Genomic DNA, 27,070 nt, shown 5'->3' with positions numbered 1-27,070 from the left:
AACCCTCCTAGAGCTTACAGTCTAGTTGGGGAAGACAGAATATAAACAAGAAAATAAAGCAAACTATACGATATGTTAGAAGGTGATAATAAATGGATTAAGTTAAGAAAACGCAGGGAATGCCAGGGGAGAGGGTTATAATTTATATAACAGCTTATTATTTACATAATAGGTTATATGTCACATTATTTTTATAATGTGATTATTTATAAATAGTTTATATATTTATAGAACAAATTATTTATATATTAGATTGGATAGGGTTTGCCTACTATGTGTGTGTGTGTGTCTGTGTATACACACACACACACATATATACACTATGAGAAAGGACATAGTGAACCATATGGATAGCCATGGGAAGAGTATTCTGGGCTGAGTAAAGAATATATGCAAAAGCCCAGAGAAGAAGCTTAACTGGTATTTGAGAAATAGTAGAGTGAGAAAAGAGTAGAATTGTAGGAAATGACATCAGAGATCTAACGAGGTTGCAGATTGTGTAGGCCTTGTAGGTCTTGAGAAAAATGGGGAGTTACCATGATATGATCTGAATAATTGTATGAAGCATTTTTTAAACTTTTTAAAATTGTATAATATAACATATACACAAAGCAAAGAAAGAAAAAGCAATAGTTTTCAAAGCACTCTTCAACAAGTCATAACAGGAGAGATCCCAGAATTTGTCATGGGCTATAATACCATCATCTCAGATTTTTACTTCTAGCTAGCTGCTCTAGAATGTAAGAGGCTAAAAGAGATACTTTTTATCATCAGAATTGACATTTTTTTTCTTTTTTGTGAAAAATAACATATATACAAAAAAGCAATAAATTTCAAAGCACAGCAGCACAATTAGTTGTAGAACAGATTTCAGAGTTTGGTATAGGTTATAATTTCACAACTTTAGGTCTTTACTTCTAGCTACTCTAAGACACTGGAGACTAAAAGAAATATCAATTTAATGATTTAGCAATTATATTCGTTTGTTAAACCCTACTTTTTCTGAATAACTCCACCATCAGCTTTGATCTTTCTATACCTCTCTTTACGGGTATTTAGGCTATGGCCATTCTAACTTTTTCATGTTGGATGGGGCTGTCCATAATAAGATGGAACTAGCTGATGTTCTGGAGAGGCTGGGCCCTCTAGGTTTCAGGATTTATCTGGCCCAGGGACCCATCTGGAGGTTGTACGTTTCTGGAAAGTTAACCTAGTGCGTGAAACTTTTGTAGAACCTTATATATTGCCCTAGGTGTTATTTAGGATTGGCTAGAATGGTTTTGGAGGGAATTTGGCAAGTTATGATAGGCAGCAATGTCTAACTGAAGCTTGCATAACAGTGCCCTCCAGAATAGCCTCTCAACTCTATTTGAACACTCTCAGCCACTGATACTTTACTAGTTACACTTCTTTTCCCCCTTTTGGTCAGGATGGAATTGTTGATCTCAAAGGTACCTCATCCCTGGGAGTCATCTCCCATGTCACCAGGGAGACTTTCACTCCTGCATGTTATGCCCCATGTAGGGGAGAGGGCGATTATTTCACTACAGAGTTGGGCTTAGAGAGTGTGAGGCCACATCTGAGCAACAAAAGAGGTCCTCCAGAAGTAACTCTCAGATATACCTATAGGTAGGCCAAGTTTCTCCACTACCTATATAAACTTCCTAAGAGTAAGCCTCAAGAGCAAGGGCTTGGCCTATTGGTTTGGGTATCCCTAATGTTTGACAAAGCATCAGGGGATTCCCTGATGGTAAAGTTTATAGTTCCATATTTTTTCCCCCATCCCTCAAGGGACTTTGCCAATATTTTTTTATTATCTGCTTAATATATTCTAGAATGTATCCTGGTATTACAGTAAGCTATACAGGATTAAAGGCCCTCATTCTTATTCTGGGCTCCCTGTGTTTCAATTGTTCAAATGAGCTATCCAGACGGGTTGAGTTAGATTATGTGTAAAGCATTTCTATAATTACTAAATGGAGAATAGGTTATAGGAAGGCAAAGCTGGAAGCAGAGAGATGATTTAGGAGGCAACTGCAATAATCCAGGCAAGAGAATGGTAACTTCGTTGCAGCACTGGAGGGAGGAAGAAGTGGTTAAATTCTGATAGAAATAGAATCAGTAAGATTTGCTGAAGGACTGCATGTAGAGTGTGAAAGTAAGGTGTCTAAAATTTTGACCAGAGCAACTAGAAGAATGGAGTCTCCATTAACTGAAACAGAGAAGATGTTATGTGGAGCAACTGTTGTGTGGAGCAATCTGTAGTTTCTTTTGGAACCACTAAGCCTGAGGTGTTTATTGGATATCCAAGCGCAGATGCTGAATGGGTGGTTAGATGTAAAAGTTTGGAATTCAAGGGGGAAGTCTGGAATTTGAGGGGAAAAGTTTAAGCTGGAAACACAAATTGAAAGTCTATACACTAGTGACTACTAAAAGTAGTCCTGATTGCACTTCTGAATGCTAGATTCACATATCCAACTCCCTGCTTCATAACATCCATTAGAAATAGAGCAGCAATCTCAAACTCAGCTCAGGCAAAATACAACTCTTCATTTCCTAGCCACAATCCCATAATCTTGCTTAGCCCAGTAAATGACATCATTATTTTACCTTGTGGCTCAGGACAAAACTCTAGGAGTCCTTCATGATTTTTTTCTACTTCACACTGAAATCTAATCCATCAATAAATTCTATCACCTCTACTTTTTAAATGATCCAGTATCTGACCACCTTTCCCTCTTTCACCCTGGTACAAGCCATGCTCATCTCTTGCCTAGAGTGCTATAACAATATTCAAATTTGTCTCTATTTCAAAGCCAGGCCAACAAAGCCTGTTTTCTAGATAGCAGCCTAGGTGATCTTTTGAAACATGGATCAGGTCATATCTGACCCATGACTATGTGCTTATAGTGTCATAGTAGACATTCAATAAATATCCATTGAATAAATATTTATTGAATAAATGAACGTCACTTCAATGCTCTAAAGCAGAGTTGAAACCTTTCCAATAAAGAACCAGAGTAAATATTTTCATTTTGCAGGCTATATGGTCTCTGTAGCAACAATTCAATTCTATCGTGATGCAAAAGCAACCACAGACAATATGTAAATGAATGAGTGTGGCTGTGTTCCAATAAAGCATCGTTTACAAAACCAGGACTTGGGACAGCCCCTGCTTTAAAGGGTAAGCCCCATAGTGGATGCTGAGAGTCATTACTAGAAGAAAATCTAAAGTCTTTATCTTGGACAACAGGGTCCTGTGAGACCTCACCCATATCTATGCCTTTGCTCCTCATCTCCTACTTTTTTCCCATTCACTTACTTTCCCCTTTTCTCATTTTCTCAAATATACTAAGATTTTCCTTTTCCAGGCCTTTGGCCTTTGTTGTTCCCTCTGTTAGTCTTCATCTAGATCTTTGCATAGCTCATCCTTCATGGTCTTTCCTCAAAAACTCTCTCTTAAGACTTCTCTAAAGAAACAAGGGTACTGGATTAAAGAAGAAAAAAAAGCAGAAGCTAAACATGTTAAATTCTGGTTAAACACATAGATGCATAAAAAATAAGATGCACTGATGGAGAGATGTGATAAAGCAGGTATAATAAAAGATCAGTGGTAGAATCTAGGTGGTGGGTATAGGTAAAAAAAAAAAAAAAAAAAAAAAAGCCTTCTCTGACCATCCATCTTCTTTTCAGGCTGCCATGACTCTTAGTCCCCCTTGTAGTCTTTATCACTATAAAGTATATAATTTATTTATTTATTTTTTAACTTGTTTATTTTGTCTCCCCACTAAGATATACCTCCAGGAGAGAAGGATTTTGCTTATCTTGCGCTGTTATCCCCAGTGGCTAGAAGAGGGCCTAGTAAATAGTAAGTGCTTAATAAATATCTGTTGGATAAAATGAATGAATGAATATGAAAGTGTTGTAGAAATATAATGTGCTATTCAAATAGTAGTAGTTACTATTCTTTTGGAGGGAAGGAAATGAGAGTTGGGAGGAAGGGAAAGAGAAAAAAGTAAAATATGGTAGATTATCATTGGCTTAGTGTTTGAATCCTTCGGCAAGTACCTGAGAAGTTCAACTTCCCTCTTTCTAGAACAAAGGTGCCAATATGGAAAGATACTATGAGAATTTGATGAGGTAACGCAGGAACAAAAAGTCCAATACAGAGTAAACTTGTAGTCAATACTGGTCACTTGCCAAATTTTCCTTTTCTACTGTAATCATTTGTAGAGCTTAAGATACTTCTTTCAGTCAGAAGTTTTCAGGAGTAGAATTTAACTTAATTTTTTTTAAAGTTTCAAAATAATTTTAAATGCAAAAAATAGTTGCAAAACAAATATGAAGAGTTCTGGTAAATCCTTCACCTGGGAGCCACAGATTTTTGTAAGTTTCCATTTAATAGAAGAAAAAAATGCAGATTTTTAAAGGCCCTTAATATTCTAATAACATGATAAAGGAGTATAATTCCCAAGATTTGTTTTTATAATACAATTCCCAATATTTGTTTTTAGAGACCTACCTATGAATTGGAAAAATCCAGTTAAACATGCAAAACATATAAAAGGCCCCTGATTAAGAGGTAATGTAATCTAATGGCCAAATGTGTCAAGTCCTTTTTTTCTCATTCTTTAGAGAACCTAGAGAATTGTTAGCACTGTCACAGTGTATCCATTCCAAACAAAGTCAAACTATTTGCAAGTTTTTCCTAGGATAGATTAACCTGATCCTTCTATAAACACAAATAGAAGGCAATATATCCAAAACATCCCATGCTTGAAAAGGTACTTGTATCACCAGTTCTATTTGGTTGCAATGATGCATTCAAATACCACTAGATAATGCAACTGCTCAGAATTGCTGACAACACATTTGTTACTAAACAAATAGACAATCAGTTGCCCCAGGTTCTTAAGCATTCATGCCATCCAAATTCTTTGAAAACCTCACTCTAACTGCTGATAAGATCACTCACTCATCAAGGGCTATCTTTAAATGACCCTTTATTAAGGGTATTATAGAAATGAATACAGTGTGACTAAAATGATGTCAATATAAACCGTTTTATAGAAGTGATGTTTATGTAGTAGTCAAAGTGTGTGGCTTGGCAGAATTCTTTTGAAGCAATGATATTCTTAATTTGAATAAAACAACTGCTAATAGCTTTACGGGTTTTCAGCATACCTCAGAAAAATATGGATACCTAGCAAGAATTTTTAGTTAACTGCTTTTAAAAAGGTTAGCCAAAACACTTAAGACACAGAGGAAAAAGAATGATATATATATCTTCATTATCTATAAATCCAGAGGAGCAAAAGGATTAACAAAAGGACTTTTTAGATGCAAAATTGTACAATAATAATAATTCTAGCAAAATAAATATGGGGATTAGATACCTTTTCTTCAGATATACTATAACGCACATTTTCCAAAAACACTGACATGTTCTCCACGTTTGTATATCGTAAAAGAATATGAGCAAAATCTTCTTCACTGATGGTATTCATTCCATTAGAGTAGGAAAGGAATTCAATTTCTAGAACTTCTGTCTGGAGGTTATCCATGAATCTATGACAAAAAAATAGAATAAAGAATGAATAAGATGAACAGAAAATGATCAAATGTTCATTATTCTAGAAAGATATTTGGAAATAATTTAATCAATTGTGATACCAGAAAGCTTCATAAAATTCCTCTCTGTTTATGGGAAAGAAAAGGTAAATGTTGAAAGGATTTACCACTTAATGACAATGGTACCTGGGGCAGTTTATTTAGGCTCTCAGAGGTTTGGTTTCCTCATCTGTAAAATGGGAATAATAAAAGTACCTTTAAGTGCCTGCCCATGCCAAAAAAAAAAAGCCTCAGAGTAGAGATGAGACTTAAAGGAGTTGATGTATAGTGTCTAAAACAATATAGCAAACACTATATAGTAAATACTATATATGTGCTTGTAATTGTTAATGTGGCTTATTAAGACAAAGGAATGGGCAATATACTTTATTCTGAATAACTAAGAGATAATCAGTCCAGATATCCAAACATTTTTTAATTGTTCAGTGATGTCCTATTATAATTTATAACATAACTACTGGTATGTAGGTAGGATGGAAGTAGATATTTGTTATTGAGCGAGTGGATAATTAAAGTAGTTAAGATGAGAGCAGCAAAGAGGTCACTGTACTAGTCACTGCCCTGGATGATTTTTAAAATTTCTTCCAACTTTAACATCTAACACTTTTCAAAAAATATATAAACATTAAAAATATATATATAAAAGTTAAGGCTCACCTATAAAAATCTTCAAAGTTGAGCTCAGCTTTTCCTTTCTTTCCAAAAAAGTGTACAAGAAGTGTAGTATCTGCTACTAAACTTGTGAGGTCATCAGCACGCTTAAAAAATCACAAGTAAAAAGTTAGCTGCAATAAAATGAACAGAATAGGGATACCTAATAACCCTCAAAGAATTTTATTATCAACAAATAAACATTAAGAATGTAAATATATGAACATTAGAATGAAAAGCATAAGGTTATATTAAAAATACAATTACAGTTAAAATAAGCTTAAAATTTGAATCAAACATCTTTATCTTCAAAAATATTTAAAGATATAGAAGTAAAAATGATTATATATTAAAAAGTTTTCATCTTCAAATTATGCATGTAGGACAGTTCTTTGTTAAATAATATAAAATAGGTGAAATCTTTTAGAAGCCATCAATATATTCTATTTTTATTATTTAAGTAATTTAGCTTTGATTTTCCTAATCAACCTGAAAATATATTTTTTAGAACGTTCAGAAGAGGTAAATTCTTCAGATTGTTTAATGTTATGGGGCTGATAAAAGAATAACCTCAAGCTTTACAAAGCAACTTCCTTTAACCAAGAAAGTTTCCTATTTTATCCCATAATTATGATACTTTAAATAGAAGATACTCTTTAGAAAAAGAAACTACAGTAATACTTGGAATAACATCACTTATAATTTTTTTCAAAGAAATTTCTTAAGTAACTTTTTGAATAAGAAATTAATTCCAGGGGATTTTTCTTTCCACTCAAAGTTCCAAGTGTGTTCTTAAAATAGCTTGATTTTAGTCCTCACAAAGTTTTAATGGCCTAGAAAATCTCCCATTTTCTTTAATGTATATATAGCTTTTCTTTTCCTTTCTTTTCTCCTTCCTTTCTTCCTTTCCTCCCTCCCTTTTTCATTTGACTGTTAACTCAAATTTATTTTATAAACTCAGTTACAAAAATCATAAAATTCAAATGATTATAACTCTGTTAATGTCATCCTGGGAAATATAAGAAAAATAAGAGTTTAAAAAATACTATCATTTTCTATATAGAAAAATAGCTATACATTTCCATCTAAAGGTACACAGTCAGAATGTATTACTTCTTGGTCAGCATCCTGACAGTATTCCATAGAAAATATAACGCAGGAAAAATACTTCCCTACAAAGGATTAGTCATCTTCTATGTTACCGGCCAAAAAAGTCTTATCTTATGCAATCTTTCATACTAAATTTTGATATTCCTTTGATTTTGAAGTTCTCTTCTCAATCTTTCATAAAGATCACTATTTTCCTGAATCTATTTCCTTTCTCCCAGGCCAAATACTATTCTTCTCTTTTAATGATCGGTCATGAGTAACAGAAACTACACCTTTAATTGGTCATTTTCCAACCAATATGTTCTCTTTTAATCCATGAAGTTGTCTGAAGTTGTGTTCTTGCTACTATACTCATGTGCCTCTTAAAAACTCCAGGGTGTAGGGTATCTATAATTCAAATTATCTAAAATAATTGAAACTCTTAAGGAAACATCTAAATATTTTATTTGTATTTATGTATTTTAGTTTGAATTTTCCTAATCAATCTCTAGCATATAAACTCCTTGTAACTGGTTTAGAAGATCTCTACTACTGCTTCTTAGTTTAGTTTGCTGAGTGGTCCCAAGTCCTCTCAGGAGTTGGAATACCTGAGAAGTTCCCTATATACGACCAACTTTGAAGTTATGACAACAGTTTGATCTGACTGCAGGGGAAAAAATAATACAGCCAGGCAGCCAGGCGTCACATACTATCTTCTAAGTATATCTTCTTGAGCAGTCCTATAATGGGGGTTGAGGAACAGTAGTGGGGCCAGCCTTTCTGGGTTCTAAATGTGAGGGTAAACGAATATAAATTTATTAGTGATAGAGAAACCCTAATATCATAAGTAAAACTATCTTTAGGTTGAGGAGGCAGACTGCTCTAACAGAAAGAGAACAGGATTTAAAATCAGAAGACCCTGGCTCACTGACTTTTTTTAAACTTCAGCTTCTTTCTGTAAAATGGGAATAATCCTATCTATAAGAACAATTTTGATGATAAAATTAAAATACGAACATGAATAAAGCATACAACTGTTCTCATTGATAGTCATAAAAAATGGGGAAAAAACTGACATCTGATGTTAACTATTGACACTCTTATGTGATTTAACTTAATCAAGTTAATCAGTTTGTTATCCATGGCCCAGCTTAAATTAAAGGGGGAGTAAATATTTGAGAAGGCATGCCTAAAGGGAGTATAAGGGTGGAGGCTCTAGCTAATCAGAAGCAATATGAAGAACAGGAGTACCCCTCTGGAAGTAAGAGGAATGAGAAAAAAGAAGGGATGAAATGGATAAGAAAAGGAGGAGGTGGTGGTGGTGATGGTGTTTTAGGAATAGCTGCTTTTTTCACAAATAAAATGGTGAGTTCAAGAGTCAGATCCCTGGCTTTGAATCCTGAACTTTCTCCTTAAAGCTATATAATCTTGGGGGAGTTTACCCCAGGAGGATATTACTACTCTCAGGAATAGTAATAGTGCCTGCCCTAAACAGTTGTAAAGATTAAAAGACAGCATAATGTAAATCATTTAGCACTGCGGCTAGTATATTGTAAATGCCCAATAAATGTGAGGTATCAGTTTTAGTTTTGCCAAATTAATATATTACAAGAAGATGAAAAAGGACTGGACAAGTTAGAAAAGAATACTGAGGTTCAATGAAAAAAAAGATTTTTATATGGAACACTATTTTTTTCACTGTTGAAACTACACATAGATATTCTGTAGATCTGAAAAAAAAAAAGCCTCAAAATGAGATTACAGGGAAACCAAAAGTTAGTGAACTCAGATAACACAATTACAAATGTTTTCCCCCAGTGTTGTGATGTTCTTTACCTTAAGACATAATACACTGAAATGTAGATGGCTTTGTTTTATACAGCTTTTAAATAATGACCTCATTCAGCCCGTTTTTCTCATGCCCACTGAGCACAGCAGATCTTCACTTACAGTCTTTCATCATAAAAACCTTATTAGATTTAGGTTGCACTCATCCAGATAATCCAGATCCACAGAGGCATAAGTAACAGTTTGACATCAGGGAAAAAAAAATTAGAAAATGGAAACGGCGAAAACATTATTTTTTTCCCATTAATTGAATCGGAGTACTGTTTGGAGTCACTGAAAACTATACCAGTGTCCTCGGTAGCCTAACAGTGTTATATAACTTAAATCACATAAGGGCTGAAACAAAAATAGAGACTTTATCCCTTTGATTCTTGCGCTTATTGTTGAAATAAAATGAATTCAGGTGTTTTCCTAACAAAGCGAAAAAATAGGGTCACAAAAGAACCCCATGGGACAGTTACATGAAAGGCCATTATCTAACTTTGATTAAAAAGTAGTTTAAATGATCTCACTAAAATGAAATAAACAAATCAACACATAGGAATAAAATACAGATATGCAGAACTATTAAAATAAAGTTATAAAATATTCTTTCTACATATTTTTATTGATTAAAATGCAATGATAATCTTATCAAGCTCTAGCCAAGGGTTGGAGGAATCTTCAAACTCTTGATTGGCTAACAAAGTTTTTGAATAATATATTGAAACTTATTAAGGATTAACAGAGATAAAAGCAAATAAGAAAAAGTTTAAGTTTTATCTTCAGAACTCAAAATACTTTTTATAATGGTAAACTATATTCAACAGTTACATGATGGCTTTATCAACCTGTACTATGAATTTATTAAATATGATTTTGGTTAGAAGTGGTTTTAACTATGGTACATTCAAATTTTCGGTTAAAAACATGGTCTTATGATACTTGAAAAAATTGAGGGTTAGAAACTCCTCTGGAATAAAAAATAAAAAGGTAATCTCTAATATACCTATAATATTTAAAAAGGATGATTTGATCTCAATAATGACATTTTAAATATACTGGAAATATAAATACAAATACAAAATCAAGCCTTCTTTCTGAACCATTTGAATCCTGAAATATTTATACTATGAACAATTCAATATTACACTGGTATCAGAAGTAACCTATAAGGAATTACAATTAGTTGTAATTTAACTATGAGTAATTCTCAATGATCCTCTCTAACGTAGAAGGACAGTAACAGAAACTCCAAACAATTGTTTTACTTTGGAGCACAATAGAAGTTTGTTTCCATTTCCTCTTTTTATTTTCCTCTTCTTTCTGCTCTACATCAGATTTACTTTCACAATTATGTTTGAGTCAATTCATTAATTAATTTAGCAGCTTACAAATGATCAAAGTATGGACTGATTTTAGGTAACGGTATTCTGGTAAACTGGCTCTCTGAAAGAAACAAAAAAGACTGCTTTCTAGTGTTTGCCAATTTCTGTGGTATGGTATTGATGATATTCCCATCATGGCCACTTTCAAGTTACCATGTCACAGAATATTGAGTGTGGAATTGGCTTCTGCAAGTATGTAAAAGCTGGTTCTACAGTGAATAAAAAAAGTATTTGCAAAGTCCCCTTGAGGGAATGGTGAGAAGTAGAAATATCAAGAAAATTCTTGATATTCTCACAGGTAGTGAGGACAAACAAAGCAATAGGCTGAGCCCCCAATCTTGGGGTTTGTACACATGAAACTTAACCCCCCAAAGGACAGGTTAAGCCTACTTAAAATTAGGCCTAAGAGTCACCCCCAAAAGAACCTCTTCTGTTGCTCAGATATGGCCTTTCTCTCTCAGCCAACATGACAAGCAAACTCACTGCCCTCCCACTCTCTACGTGGGACATGACTCCCAGGGGTGTGAACCTTCCTGGCAACATGGGACAGAAATCCTAGAATGAGCTGGGGCTCAGCATCAAGGGATTGAGAAAACCTTCTCGACCAAAAGGGGGAAGAGCAAAATGAGACAAAATAAAGTGTCAATGGCTGAGAGATTCCAAACAGAGTTGAGAGGTTATCCTGGATGTTATTCTTGCATATTAAATAGATATCACCTTGTTAGTCAAGATGTAATGGAGAGGCTGGAGGGAACTGCCTGAAAATGTGGAGCTGTGTTCCAGTAACCATGTTTCTTGAAGATGATTGTATAATAATATAGCTTTCACAATGTGACTATGATTGTGAAAACCTTGTGTCTGATGCTCCTTTTATCTACCTTATCAATAGATGAGTAAAAGATATGGAATAAATATAAATAATAGGGGTAACAAATGTTAAAATAAATTTAGTTTGAAATGCTAGTGATCAATGAAAGGGAGGGGTAAGAGGTATGGTATGTATGAATTTTTTTGTTTTCTTTTTATTGCTTTTTCTGAATTGATGCAAATGTTCTAAGAAACGATCATGATGATGAATATACAACTATGTGATGATATTGTGAGTTATTGATTATATATCAAGAATGGAATGATCATATGGTAAAAATGCTGGTGTTTGTATGTTGTTATGTTTAATAAATAAATAAAAATAAAAATAAAGAGCTGGTTCCAGCACATCTCTGATGGAATCATAAACATTTTCAAAATCTCTTATACAAATCATAAAATCTTCTGAGTATGTAAGAGCTGGCTGGTCTGATATTAAACCTCCTGCTATTTAAATTCAAGTTATGAATATAATAGCAGATTTTATCTAATTGTGAGAATTTCTAGCAGCTCTAGATAGAATTAAATGTAGGGGAGAGTCTAGTATGAGGAGAGGTGACAGTGACACGATTATTCCTTTGAAGCCTGGAAGCCAGGCTACGGTTGGCTTGGAGGGACTCTAAGAGGTAATGGCCCCCGTTGTTCTTATTTAGAAGCCCTACTATGTGCCTACATACATGATTATAAAATCAAGCACTTCTAAAATATCTATAAAATCCATAAAATATCTACTGTTACTTTATATTTAAATAGCTCATATTTTTAGAGGTAATTTTAAAAGGTAATTATGGGCACAATTAAATCATATTTATATATCACAGACAGATTAGACAGTGAAAATTTTTCATTTATTTATTCTGGGATTAAAAATTAAGCATGTGTTACAAAATGAACATTTTCAAGCATTTGCTTTAGTCTAGAGATGTAAAGTGAGCAAAGCTGTACAGAAGTCACACCTGATTCCGGTTTACTTCTTTAGATGCATTTAGGGGTAATTTTAAAAAGCCAAACCCAAAGCTGAGAAAAAGAAATGAAAAGCCACCTTTGAAGAAAAAAAGACAATGAAAAATCTATCTACTGAAAAGTCCTTTGTGGTAAGACAGATAATCATCTCTCATGAGGGTCTTAATTTTAACTATAAAATTCTTAATAGGAAACATAAAGCAGTGTTTAATCTGTAAATCAGAGCCCATCTTTTAAAATTAAGAATCCCTTCCCCAGGGCTATATCTAGCCAATGGAACTATTTGGTTAAATCTTCACATGCTGCTTTTTTTTTTTTTTTAAGGTAGGCCAATGAAGGTTGCTTCACACCCGAAGACACTACATCCCCCTGTTTTATTCCTGAAGTCTCTGCCTGGCCCCTGCAGATGCTGGAATATGAGGGTCCAGTGGTTGTGGGTAGTGGGCTGTATATAGGACTGTGGAGTCAGAAGGCCTGGGTCCAAATTCTAGTTCAGACACAAGATGAAGGTCATTTGTTTCTACCTTTATTAAAACTAAAAAATAGCCAAACAACCTTGATGAGAGGTATGGAAAGATCAAAGGTGATGGTGGAATTATACATAGAAGATAGGACTTAACAAATGAATATGAATGCTGAATCATTAAATTGACATCTCTTTTAGTCTCCAGTATTTTGGAGCAGTTAGAAGTAAAAACCTAAAATTGTGAACTTGTAACCCATGTCAAAGTCTGAACTACGTTCTACAACTAATTGTGATGCTGTCCAAAAAAATTGGATATTTACATCTTTTTTGTATATATGTTATTGTTCACAAAAAAAGGAGAAAAAGTCGATTGTGATGATAAAAAAGTATTTAAGCCCTCTAGCCTCCTATATTCTGGAGCAGCTAGAAGGAAAAATATGAGAGGATCATATGGTAGCCCATGACAAACTCTGGGACCTGTCCTGTAACTACTTTTTGAAGACTGTTTTGAAAACTATTGCTTTTTATTTCTTTGCTTTGTATATATGTAATACTACAGAATGAAAAAAGCTTAAAAAACAAAACTTTACAGATTTGTGAGGATCTTCAAGAGAAAACATTCAAGAGCTTTTGAATGAAAAAAAATTTAACTCCCTACTAAAAATGGTGTGACGAGGGCTGTCTGGTGGGAGTAGTACACACGGGTGCAGTAGGAAGGTGCATGTCAGTCTAGAATTCAAAAACAGTGAAAGTGAAAAGGGTCAGCCTGCTTTTCATTTCCATCATGCACTGATGGTACTAATCAACGGCAAGGTAAAATAGTCCTCCCTGCCTTGATGGACAGCCCCTCTCATACCCCTGCCCTACCACTGCCTTGGTAAGCCTCTCACTATTAATATTAGGAAATTAAATTTTAAAAAAATCCACAATAAATCTAATTGGTCAAATATCTCTTACCAAGTTAGACATTTCAGCATTTTGTGCAACATTACAAATTTCAAAATTAGATGATCCAGTGGAACTATAAAAGCTTTTTTTTTAATTTCTACGAAGTGATCCTTAAGTAAAAAAAAACAGTATTTCCTTTTAATTAAGTTTAAAAGTCATGTTTTATGCAACAAACAAGTTGACTAGAAATAGACTGGTACAGGTGCCCTTGCAACCTGTGCCATCACAGATGACTTATTCAAATAAATAGTTTCTATAACAAGTATTGCTTTACCAAAGAAAAAAGGAAAATATAAAATTCATTTTTGTTTCAGCATTGTGATTCTAAAATGAAACAAAGTTAACAAAATGACAAATAGTACAAGGACCTGGTTGAGGTTTTATTATACCTCTGCGAGGTCTGAAAAGAGTGCTTGGCTTGTGTTACGTCTCAGTGTATCCCAATAGCTTCTGGAGACGAGTTCCTCTCCACCTGTTTTAAGTACCTGCAGAAATTTTTAGAAGCACAAGTGAAATCTAAAGAACAGTCACAAAGAATGATAATTTATACACTTTAAATCTCTTCTAACCAACCTTGAAAAGAAAGCACATTAGCTTACCTTTTCTGTTTTCTGCTGCACACAACAGTATTATATTACATTGCTGGTAAATTCATGGTACTTTCAAAGGTGTAATGGTATATAACCACTACTTCCTAAGTACAATGTGGCTTTGTCAAAATGAATCAAATTCTCCCTCCCCCTCCCCCACTGCCCTTATACTGAAAGGAGCATAACTCTAAGAAAGTATGAAATAAAAATTTTATTAACTACTTACATGAAGTAAGTTCATTTGTTGACGATTTTGGTAATTTCATAGTAACTGTAAAACTTATGCTGAATTTAGAAATAAATTACTGTTGACTAGCATACATCTTGTTAGTCACTGCATGAAAGATTCAAAATGACCATAACTTTATTTTAGAGAAATGAAGATTAAATTAATCTGAAATATACTTGTTTAAGTCAAACCAAAGTCACTCTGGGATGTGGTAGGTGTGTCTATTGTGAGTGGATCAGGTACTTTCTAATCTTTGTTACAAGGATAGAACTCTAACTTCTATCTCAGGGTTGGCTGGTCTGAAGGAGATAAGATTAAGATGTGCAGCCTAATCTTCAAATGAAAATGTAGAAATGGAAGCCTAACTTGGATCTCTATAAACAAAAATAATTAAATACCATTTTTGTCTGGTTTTATCAGGGAAGATTTCACAGGTTCTCAGATTTGGTATTCTTTGGGTTAATGTGATGTGTACGTAAGAGTGAGTGGCTGATGATGTGAGAGCTTTTTTTCCCTTAATCTTTAAAAGTCCACTGCCACTAATAAAATTACATTACATCTAGGAATTATTTCAAAGATCTTCTAAATTGTAGTTCATTGTGATTAGCCAGAAACACTGTCCATTACCCATATTTTAATAAAATCCTAATAAATTGTTAATAATAAAGTATTATTTAGCAGATTTATACTTAGGCACTTTGTCTATCTTAAATAAGTACCTATGTATAAATGTAGCAACATGATAGAGAATTTGTTCATACCCCCTTCAATAAATAAATAAGCTTTAGCTAATCAGTTATCAGCTAACTAAGTAAAATGAGCTGCCTACAGAACTGATCCATTTTATATGAATGGTAGAACCTAAAAAGATTCCAACTGTCAAAGTTTCCTTGACAAATATTATCTAAATATTCTGAACATGGATGCATTTTTATTGCAACTTATAAGGGTAATGTGATAAAGAAAGAGATCGTTTAGACCCATAAAACTGGAAAGTAAGTTTTACTGGGCACTATTAGGAGGGTCACAGGAATGGATTCCTTTGTGAAGCCCTGCCTTTTCCTTATTTTCAAACACTAGTCACTATCATACACACCGGTGTACACATACACACACACAGATAAACACAAATTGATGAAATTAGAAAAATATCCACAACTTATTAAGAGATAAAGGTAGTTTAACAAATTATATTGATGTGGATATCAACTTATATAGAAAAATATATTTTCTGAGCATAGAAAAAAAGGAGTAAATATACTCATTACTTCAGTATGGTAGGATGAAGATATTTTTTATTTTATTCTTAGAGTTATTTTCCTATGATTTACAATTGATCTATCAGGATAATATAAAATTTTCAAAATTAAAAAGAATCTTAGAAGAAAACAATCCTTGCTGCAGCTGGCTATATTTATTTTTGTTTTGCTTTATCTTTTGTTTACCTTAAACCATCTTTATTTCTTATTTTATGCCACGTTTTAAATTATAAACCTACTGAGGACAGGGACAATAGCCTCACAGGAATTACTGCTATGCCCTGTAGCAAGTAAATATATAATAAATAATTATTGGAAAAACAAAGCTAATGCATTAGGGATTTGCCTGGCATAATCATTGACTTCTATATATGTGCTTGTAGGACAGTCAGTATTTAATTTTTTCAATTACTTGGATTATGAAATTAGGAGTAAATTTTCAGAATATGCAAAACTTGTAGGAAGATTCAACATCAAAAAAATAGACTACAGTATTTAAAATAAGCTTAAGGTAACCATGACATCCAGAATAAATTTTAATTGCAAGCAAATGCAAAGCAAATACAAAACTAGAAAATATGTGTATAGGTTAAGAAAAGACTGATAAGGGATAATGGCCAAATGTAACTGAGTATGAAAGAGTATGAGGCTTTCATATGTAAACAGTAGAGTAATTTGCAAAGAATACCTGAAGTCCTCCCAGCATTTTTTTTTTTTTTTTTTTTTTTTTTTTTAAATGGGCAGGCACCGGGAATTAAACCTGGGTCCTCTGGCACGGCAGGCAAGCGTTCTTGCCGCTGAGCCACCATGGCCTGCCCCCTCCCAGCATTTTTTGATCACTATGTAAGCTTTAGGCCCAATTGCCAGAGTGTAGGTGTACATATTAGGTGTAGCCCTTCATTAAAACAGTTATAAGAACACAGATCATTTAAAGAACTTAAAAAATGGATGACACAGGCAAAATGATGTCCTGAATGTACTCTGTAGGTCTAATGTATTTTTTGCCTGAGTTCAGAGTCAGTTATTGGGAGAACTTCCATCAACTTTGCAGTTTTGGTTAAAAATTCCCTACACATTTCTGGCTAAGCCAAGCAAGATCCAATTAAAGACATCCCATAAAATCCATGATGAAATAATGAAAGAAAAAAAGAAAAAAATCATCTGATAAGAGTTTAATATCCAGAAAAAAGAAAGAAACCCCACAATTCAACAACAAAAGACAAACAATCCAATTTAAAAATGGGGAAAAGACTTGAACAGAAATTTTTCCAAAGAAGAAATACAAATGGCTAAAAAGCACATGAAAATATGATCAACTTCACTAGCTATTAGGAAAATACAAATCAAAACCACAATGAGATATCATTTCACACCTACTAAAAAGTCTACTATTTAACAAACAGAAAACTACAAGTGTGGCACAGGATGTGGAAAAATAGGAACAGTGACTCACTGCTGCTGGGAATGGAAAATGTTGTAGCCGCTGGGGAAAAACTGTTCAGCAGTTCCTAAGTATAAGCTAAGTATAGAACTGCCACATGATATGGAAATCCCACGACTAAGTATATACTCAGAAGAACTGAAAGCAGGGAAGTGAAATGATATTTGCACACTGATGTTCACAGCGGCATTATTCATAATTGCCCAAAGATAGAAACAACCCAAGTATTCACCAACTGATGAATGGATAAACAAAATAGAGTATATACATACGATGGAATATTAGTAGCAGTAAGAAGGAATGAAGTCCTGATGCATGCAACAACATCGATGAATTGTGAGAACATTACATTGAGTGAAATAAGCCAGACCCAAAAGGACAAATATTATATGTTCTCACTAATATGAACTAATTATAATAAGCAAACTCATGGAGTTAATATCTAGAATACCAGAAGATAGAATGAGGATAGAGAATGGGGAGCCAATGCCTAATTTGTGCAGAATTTTTGATGAGGTTGATTGTAAAGGTTTAGAAATGGATAAAGGTGATAGTAGCGCAGCATCCTGAGTATAACTAACAGCAGTGAATTGTGTGTGATTGTGGTTGAAAGAAGTTCAAGGTCATGTATGTTACTAGAACGAAAGCTAGAGGCTGAAACATGGGACTGCATAACAGTGAACCCTGCTGTGACAATGAAGGTGGTTAGTAGTACAATATAAGAATGTTTTTCCATGAACTAGAACAAATGTATGTCACTATTATAAGGTGTTAATAATAGGGTGGTATATGGGGAAAAATATACCTAATGCAAACCATGCACTACAGTTAACATCAATATAATATTCTTCCATCAAATGCTAAGTGTCAATAATGGGGGGTACATAAAGGGGATGGGGCTTTGCTTTTTGGAAATGAAAATGAAAATGTTCTAAAATTGATTGTGGTAATCAAAGCACAACTCTGAGATTATACTGAAAATCATTAATTATACATGTTGGATGGACTGTTTGGTGTGTAAATAAAACTGCATTTTAAAAGAAAGGAGGAAAGAGTAAAGATATTAACTCTCCTAAGACTTTAATACTTTTAAGTATGCTTATTAAATTTTCAAGAATAACCACACAAAGAACAGAAATATAGTTACTATCTTATAAACTAATATAGGGGAAAATAAAAAGCGGAAAAATGAACTTCAGTTAATCCAAAAGAAGGCAAGACAGGTGGCTGAAGGATGCACTGACGGAGAAGTAGATGGGCGAACTTGAATCTTTATTAATTATACCTTTTTTCCCCCTTTTGGTCAGGATATAATTGTTGATCCCACAGTGCCAGGTCTGGATTCATCCCTGGGAGTCATCTCCCACATTGCCAGGGAGGCTTTATTTTGAAATATATACAAAAAAGCAATAAATTTCAACATACAGTTTAACAAGTAGTTATGGAACAGATTTCACTTATATTTTAGTTATGTCTTTAAAAAAAAACATTTAGTTTCTGTAAACTAAGCTTAGTTAAATGTTAACTAAGAAACTAAATGTTCACAAGAGTAAGCCTCATGATCGAGGGCATGGCCTATTGATTTTGGTATCCCTAAAGTTTGACACAGTATCAGGGGATTCCCTGATGGTAAGGTTTAATAGTTCCATATTCTCAAATAGAGTTCAAATAGAGTCAAGAGGCTACTCTGGAGGCTGGGCTTACGCAAGCTTCAGGTAGACCTTGCTACCTACCATAACCTGTCCACCCCCCAACCAGAACCATTCCAGCCAATCCTAAAGAACGCCTAGGGCAATATGTAAGATTCCACAAGGGTTCCATGCACTAGAGTAACTTTCCTGAAACCTACAACCTCCAGATGGGTCCCTGGTCCGGATAAGTCCTGAAACCTAGCCCAGCCTCTCCAGAACATCAGATAGTTCCATCTTCCTACCCCATATTAGTGACAGACCCTTCCAATATCAAAAATTTAGAATTGTCAAAGTCCAAACAACTTCAAAGAGAGATATGGAAAGATCAAAAGTGATGGTGGAATTATACATAGAAGATAGGACTTAACAAATGAATACGAATGCTGAATCATTAAATTGATATCTCTTTTAGTCTCCAGTATTTTAGAGCAGCTAGAAGTGAAAACCTAAAATTGTGGAACTGTAACCCATGTCAAATTCTGGAATATGTTCTACAACTAAATTGTGGTACTGTGCTTGGAAATTTATTGCTTTTTTATATATATGTTACTGTTATAAAAAAAGAAGGAAAAAAAAGTTGATTGTGATGATGAAGCATTTAAGCTCTCTAGCTTCCTATATTCTGGAGCAGCTAGAAGGAAAAATATGAGAGGATCATATGGTAGCCCATGACAAACTCTGGGATCTGCCCTGTAACCACTTGTTGAAGAGTACTTTGAAAACTACTGCTTTTTTATTTCTTTGCTTTGTATATACGTTATACTGTACAATAAAAAAAGTTAAAAAAAAAAGAAATACATATACCCTGTAACATTTTGAAAATGTTTAAATTCACCAATAATCAATAAAATGCAAATAAAACTTGAAAAAAAAAGAAGGCAAGAAAGGAGAAAAGAACACTATAGAGAATAAGATAATTAAAATAAATCTGAATAAATTAGTAATCACAATAATGCAAACTGAATTCTCTAGTAAAAAAAATCACAGACTGTCAACCCATATAAAAATAAACAAACTAAATATGTTGCTTTGTTTTTAAAGACACAACTAAAATATAAGGAAAGGGAGAGGTTTAAAAAGATAATCCAGTCTTCTATTTAATGATAGGCTAGTAGTGAACACCAAGCTTCCTACTGAGAATAAAAGAGCTGGATAAAATATAAAATAGATGTATCTTCCTAAAAGCATCCAAAAGACATTATTTGTCTTTGACACTATACTGACAATCACACTGGTGGTGCAAAAGCAATGGTAGGAAAAATTGCTGGTACCCTCACACAAATCAAGGGAGTGGCACTAAAAGTCCAGAGTCATTATAATTGTTCAGTAGTCAATAACTTCTTCAATGCCACGCACTCAGAGTAAAAAAAGAAAAAAAATTTTCTTAAAACCTCAGTCCCACTTAAGAATGTACTCTCTGAAGTGTAAAATTTATAAATTTTATTAAATTGACTTAAGAATACGCATCTTTTTAGTGTTTGGTGGGAAGAAATAAGAAAGTATGCATAAAGCACTTGTGCTGCATACCAAAGTACTATGACTGTCTTGAGAAAAAAAAAACTTGTGCAGTGGTTTGTGTTTCAAGTTGAACTTTACTCAAGCCACTTTATTCATGAACCACAATTTTTATTTGTCAGAACAACTGACAGACAAACTATGATAACTCAGACTTTGGTATTTGGCAGACATTTTATCAAAAATGAACCGAGTAAGCCTCACACTTCGAGGGAAACAACTGCCAACATTTGTTGCCAAAACAGCCTACTGCAACAGACTGAATGTAGAAGCAGGTATGAGAATCCAGTTGTCTTCTATATATAAAGAGATTTGCGAAGAATGCAAAACAATATCACTCTGAATATTTTTACAAAAAGTTAATTTTGTAAAAAAATTAAGTTAACAATGTTTACTGCTATTTTAAATGAATTTATAAATATTTTTAAATTTTCTCAGTTTAAATTCTAAAATGATAAATACAGATAGATATAACCCACATCAACAAAAGCTGTCTTGGCTCCTCAGTATTTTTTTATGATGTAAAGGGCACTCGAGACCAAAAAGTTTGAGAATCACTGCTTACAGCAATGAGAGTGAATGAACAAGCGCTATATACAACAATGCAGATGAAACTGACAATCATGATTTTGAGTCAAAGAAGACAGAAAAATTCATACAATACGATTTCATTTATATGACGTATAAAACTAAACTATATTGTTCTTGTCCCATAAATAGTTGGTAAGACCACAAAGCAAAGCAAGGAAGTGATTTACATAAAAATCAAGATTGTGGTTTTCTTTGTGGGGAGAAGAGAGAGTTATGATTGGGAGGATATAAAGGGATTTCTTGAGGCATAGAAATGCTCTATTTCTTAATCTATATGGTATTTAAATTTTATTACTATTCTTTTTATTTTATATTTATATTTTATTTGCAGTAAATTTCTGAACTAAAAATAGATTTAAAAATCAGAGAAAGTTTTATCACTGGAGGAAAAAATAGAAAACAAAACATCAAAAATAAATAATATTAATCAAAGGAAAGGTGACATACTTATTTGATAACAACTAAAATAGATTTTAAGGTCAAAAATATATTTTTAGAGATCTAGCATCAGTACATACTAATAGAAGATCCAATTCACTAAGAAGCTATAACTTACCTTGTTTACATTTCTTTTCCCCCTTTTGGTCAAGAAGGCATTCTGACCCTTGGAGTCAGGTCCCTTGTTGCCAGGGATACTTACACCCCCGGGAGGCATGTCCCATGTAGGGGGGAGGGTAGTAACTTTATTTGCAGAATTGTCTTAGAGAGAGGCTACATCTGAGTAACAAAAGAAGTTCTCTGGGGGTGACTCTTAGGTATAGTTCTAAATAGGCTTAGCTTTATTGTTGTAGAAATAAATTTCATAAAGGCAAACTTCAAAATCAAGGGCTTGACATTAAATTGGGAGTCCCTAATGCTTGAGAGAATATCAGGCATTTTCCGGGGAGGGAAGATGAATAGTTCCACATTTTTCCTCCAGTCCATCAAGGGGACTTTGCAAATACTTTTAAAATTTTCTGCCCCAAATACTCTAAATTGTATCAGGATATTACATTAACCTGTACAGAATAACAAGGTTTCATTCCCTATTCTAGGTTCCACATAATTAGGATGTTTGACTGGACAGGTTAAATTAAGACAGTGTGCTATAGAAAATTTAAATTTTGGATAAAATAAACATCTCTTCCTTTGGTCTCATACCAAAGCTGAAGTTTTAAATATGAACAAAAAATATAATTAGTGTAAACTAGGGTCTATAGTTAACAGTAACATTGTAATATTCTTTTGTTAATTGTAACAAAGGCAATCTATCAAAGCTAAACTGACATGACTTCCAGGGACCAGCCTGGTCCTGGCATTGTGAGATTGAGAGTGCCTTTTTTACCAATAGGGGGAAAAGAAATGAAACAAAACAAAGTTGCAGTGGCTAAAGATTTCAGTAGAGTCAAGAGGTCATTCTGGAGGCTACTTTTAGGAAAGCTTCAGCCAAATATTAGAAATGGCCATAGTATGCCAAGCCCCAACCAACAATATTCCTGAAAACCTTAAAGAATATCCTGGGCTCTATCTAAGACTCTATAAAAGCTTTACTTAGCAAGTTTATTTTTTCAGAAACGTAAGGCCTCCAGACTGTTCCTATGCCAGATAAGTCCTGAAATCCAGCGGTACCAGTCTCTCCCAGAACATCAGCTAGTTTCATTCCTCTACTCCATAAGGTTGACACCCTTCTCCAGCAAGAAGTTAAAATGGTCATTGTCCAAATATTCCTGAAGATTGAGAGAACGATCAAATGAGAGGGTGAAGGTGTAACTAAAAAATTAGGATTTAACAAATGATTATGACTACTGATTCATTATATAGCTATTCATTTTTAGTTTCTAGTGTATTAGAATAGTCAGAAGGAAATACCTGAAATTAAGTGTAATTTCAGCAGCCTTGATCTTTGATAATGATTGTATACCTAAATAGCTTTTATCCTGTGACTGTGTGATTGTAAAAACCTTGTGACTGACACTCCCTTTACCCATTGTATGGGTAGATGAGTAATAAAATAAAGGCAGCAAGAAAAAAAAAATAGGCCAGGAATATGGGGAAAAATATCCCTACATAAACTATGGAAAATAGTTATAGTACTACTTTAATAATCTTTCATTGTAAAAATATAACTACTGTTAAAAAATAGAATTACAAAAAAAGTGTCATCATCAACTGTGTAAAAATTTTCCACACCAATGCAGGTGTCGGTGGTGGGATGGTATATGGGAATCTTGTATTTTATGTGATTGTTCTGTAAACCTACAATTTCTCTAATAAAAAAACTTCACTTAATTAAAAATGAAAAAGGAAAAGGAAAAGAAGAAAAAAGAAGCTATAACTTAACTATATACTTATATAGGCAAAACAATGCTGCAAAATATATAAAGCAAAAAGTGACAAAACTTCAAGTAGAAATAAAAAAATCTACCATTATAAAGTGTAATTCAACATACCAACTGATAGATTAAGCAGACACACACACAAAATAGTAATGATAGAGATTTTAAAAACCTAAACATGTTTGATCCAATATGTACCTAAAATAGAACCCTGGACCCCATATTGCAGAATACACATTATTTTCAAACACTGAACACTTATGAATATTGACATTTTTTAATCTGTAAAACAAGTCTCAACACATGTCAAGGAATTGGCATAAGAATTGGTACATCTTCTGATTATCAGAATTAGGGTAATTAAGAATAATCTTTTTAAAACTTAAAAAAATTATCATATAAGGCATGCCAAAGTCAATTATAACTGACTTTCACATTATTTCTTCTTTTGATGCATTTATATTTCTATTCATTACGGCAGATAATCAAGAGTTGCCTGTGAGAAATGTCAAAATTTTCTGTCTATGAGGTAACAACTATCTTCATGGATACAAAGGAGTATATTGAGTCTTCGAAGAGAAGGTTATACCATAGCAAGAAAGAATTTGATTGAACATGGTAGTGATTAAATTTTCAGAGGCCACAGTACCTCTCTCTACATAGTAAAAGACAAGAGAGTCAACTGCCTTTCCTGAAGGAACTTCTTTCTATAGGTAAAAACTGGCTATTATAAATCTGTTAGCTTAGATTTCAGCTCCATGATATGCACTGAGATTAGATACTTTATCTTTCCAAATGATCGAAGACTCTGGAAACTAGCAGATAATTGTCAGTTAATTCATATTACCCTAACATATCTGAGCAACAGTTTTATCAATTATATTTCATATAAACCTTCACCCTTATGATTTTTTTTTCTAATTTAAAATGAAATTTCCTTGTGTGCTTGCATTTTTTTTTTAAATAATCATTCCTTTCTTAACAAAACATTTTTCTACTATAGGAAAAAAAAGTGAACTTATATAAACAAATAGACTCCTAAGGGAGTTGAAAAATCATGTAACCCATTTAGATAAAAAGGACATCAAGTTACATCACTTTCAAATATGCATTTTACATTCTTAAATGGAAAATATCTGTCCACAGTAAAATAAATAATTAAAAGAAAACTATGTATTACTACAATAAAATGCAAAATCATAAACTTACTTTATCCTTAAATAAGCAAGCAAAATATAAAATATGCAATTTAAACTTGCTTCTTGATATAATACTCTAAATGTCTCAGCAACTGCAAGTTGTTTGTATATGCTGTTTATACTAGAGTTATATTGGGATCTATTTCCTTCTAACAATATTATTTTGAGGTGTGTAACAAAACCCATATAATCTCTCCATTGGAAAATGATGTATGAGTTTAAAGGAAAGATAAAAATTGCTGTGGTTGGAAAATGGCTCATGCAATGTCAAATCAAAAAATAAGACAAAGCACCAAATACTTATTAATATTTTTTGTTTCATAGGGCATATGACATTATAATCTGTTAAATTTTCATCTTACACATTCTTACAAAACTTTTTTTGAAATTATTATCAGAGGAATCCTTTAAAGTTTTTAAGAAAATGACAGACTTTATTTAATAGAACAGTAGTGAATTTTGTAGAAATATTTTTAAAGTATCTGGTGAGGTAGCAAAGCAGTTAGTCAGTCATAAGGGTCCCAGAGATTTGGCTTGTTGCCCAATCCAAGACATTTTTTCAGGCCTCTTCCTTGAGACTAGGCAGGATATCTTAGGTTTACTTTATATTTTATCAGTCGGTTTTATTTAAAAAACAGAGTTAGCCTTTAGAGTTTGGAATTTTGGTGAATTATCCAATACAGAGGCAACAAATCTGCTTTTAGAATTCCACATTAAAACTGGAACATTTTTAGCAGGATGATATTGAGTCAGACACCCTGAATTCAAAGGTTCTCTGATTTGAGGGATCCTTCTAAGTGATTTAAGCATCCTTGGGAAAATTAAATGAACTGTGCATTTTTACATCCGAAAAAAGGCAAGGAATTATTCTTAGTTATTTAGTAGCTAGGCTAATCAACAAGCTCTGACTTTCTCAGGAGGGTAGAAAAGAAGACAAGAACTCATCCTAAGAAAAGGAAAGGATTTTTGTAAGTTGATTTATAGTACCAGTCTTTTTAGGAAAAGACTGAAAATCATAGTCCTGTTTGAGAAATAACATACATGGAAATATTAAATATATAATTGATCAAATACCATCTTATACCAAATTCTTAAATAGATCATATTTAGTAGGCAGGCAACAAACAATTTTGAAGAACAAATTTGAGAGAAATACTGAAAACTGTGTTTATCCATTAACATATCTCTTTATTAGAACTTAGAAAAGACTATGTATTAGATTGGATATATCTAGTTCTTAAAAATACCTGTGTTCTGTGGAAGCAGAGCCTAAGAATCTGCTCCATAATTTATATATATCTCTACAAATACAACTGAAAAATATGGAATTTTAATTATGCTACTAGAATTTGGGGTTGTTGTTCACTGATCTTTCCCTTATCTTAATCCAAAGTATAAAAATACACCATTGTTTTGTATGTTTTAGTTGCCCCATAAATCTGGGAAGGAAATGTAAAATTCTGGCTTGTTTGTTTTCAATAAATTCCTAAACATTCTATAGCAGATATAACTTTATGTGAAGAAATAACTTTATTAAGTATTAACAGGCGAGGGCTATATACATAAAGAACATTTAAAGTATTGTACATACACTATTAGTAGGAGAATGGTATCCATAAAGTTGAAGACGCTGACATAGAGCACAAAGGGCCAAATGAAGTGTCATATTTCAGAATGAACCCAAGTATAGCAAAAGAAAAAAAAAGAAAAAGACGACAAAATAATCAATTAGGAAGGGCAAATCATTATGCTATATTCTATATAGAGCACACATACAATACACGTAGGTAAATGTTAAAGATGAGTAGCAAAGGTTCTTTAATCTCGTAATTAAACATTAAATGAGTCTGTGCTCATCTAAATGATTTTTACTGTAACCTTCTGACAGAAATACTGCTCTGAGTAAAACATGTTTCGCTTAAATATACAGTGTTTAGACATGCTTCAGTCATTCTACATGGGAAAGGGGAAAAATCTAGATGGAGCAGCATGGCATAGTGGAAATGGTATGGGAGACTGGCACTAGAATCCTGGTTCTGCTATTATTAGCACCTTAGGCAAGTTAATTAACCTCTCTAAGACTATTTTCTCACCTGTAAAACAGGTAAAATACTTACTGGGGAATTGGGAAAGAGGATTAAATGGAAATAATATTTATAATGGATCTAGCACAGAGTTTAGCACATATGTGCCCCATGAAATGTTATGTTTCTTTCCTTTTTTCCTTCTGAAGCACAGTTTTATCTTGGCATGAAAATATTTTTTATTTGGTTTTGATTTAGCTTTGATTTGGGTATGGAAATATTCAGTTTGAAGTACTTATGGTTCTACTAATTAAAAGAGAACTTCAAGTTTTACTATTAGCTAATCTTTTTGAGTGCTTACTATATTTCACATGCTATTACTATGT

General features: G+C 33.2%; 1 protein-coding gene across 6 annotated transcripts in view; it reads right to left on the bottom strand.

The window, feature by feature from the left end:
* Nucleotides 1–27,070, bottom strand: part of MICU3 (mitochondrial calcium uptake 3) — a 126,063-nt gene that overhangs the window by 19,561 nt on the left and 79,432 nt on the right. For 4 of the 6 annotated variants that reach the window (XM_077144233.1, XM_077144227.1, XM_077144228.1 and 1 more), the window contains exons 8-11: nt 26,252–26,290; nt 14,220–14,315; nt 6,289–6,389; nt 5,397–5,568 (exon numbers count right to left, since the gene is read on the bottom strand). In XM_077144233.1, coding sequence (XP_077000348.1) covers nt 5,397–5,568; nt 6,289–6,389; nt 14,220–14,315; nt 26,252–26,290 — 408 coding nt within the window. The remainder of the gene's footprint in view (nt 1–5,396; nt 5,569–6,288; nt 6,390–14,219; nt 14,316–26,251; nt 26,291–27,070) is intronic. The other 2 variants (XM_077144230.1, XM_077144231.1) reach the window with 1 other exon arrangement.

This window comes from Tamandua tetradactyla, chromosome 26 (genome assembly GCF_023851605.1).
Source record: "Tamandua tetradactyla isolate mTamTet1 chromosome 26, mTamTet1.pri, whole genome shotgun sequence".
Taxonomy (NCBI): Eukaryota; Metazoa; Chordata; class Mammalia; order Pilosa; family Myrmecophagidae; genus Tamandua; species Tamandua tetradactyla.
This window is presented reverse-complemented; position numbering and strand designations above follow the sequence as displayed.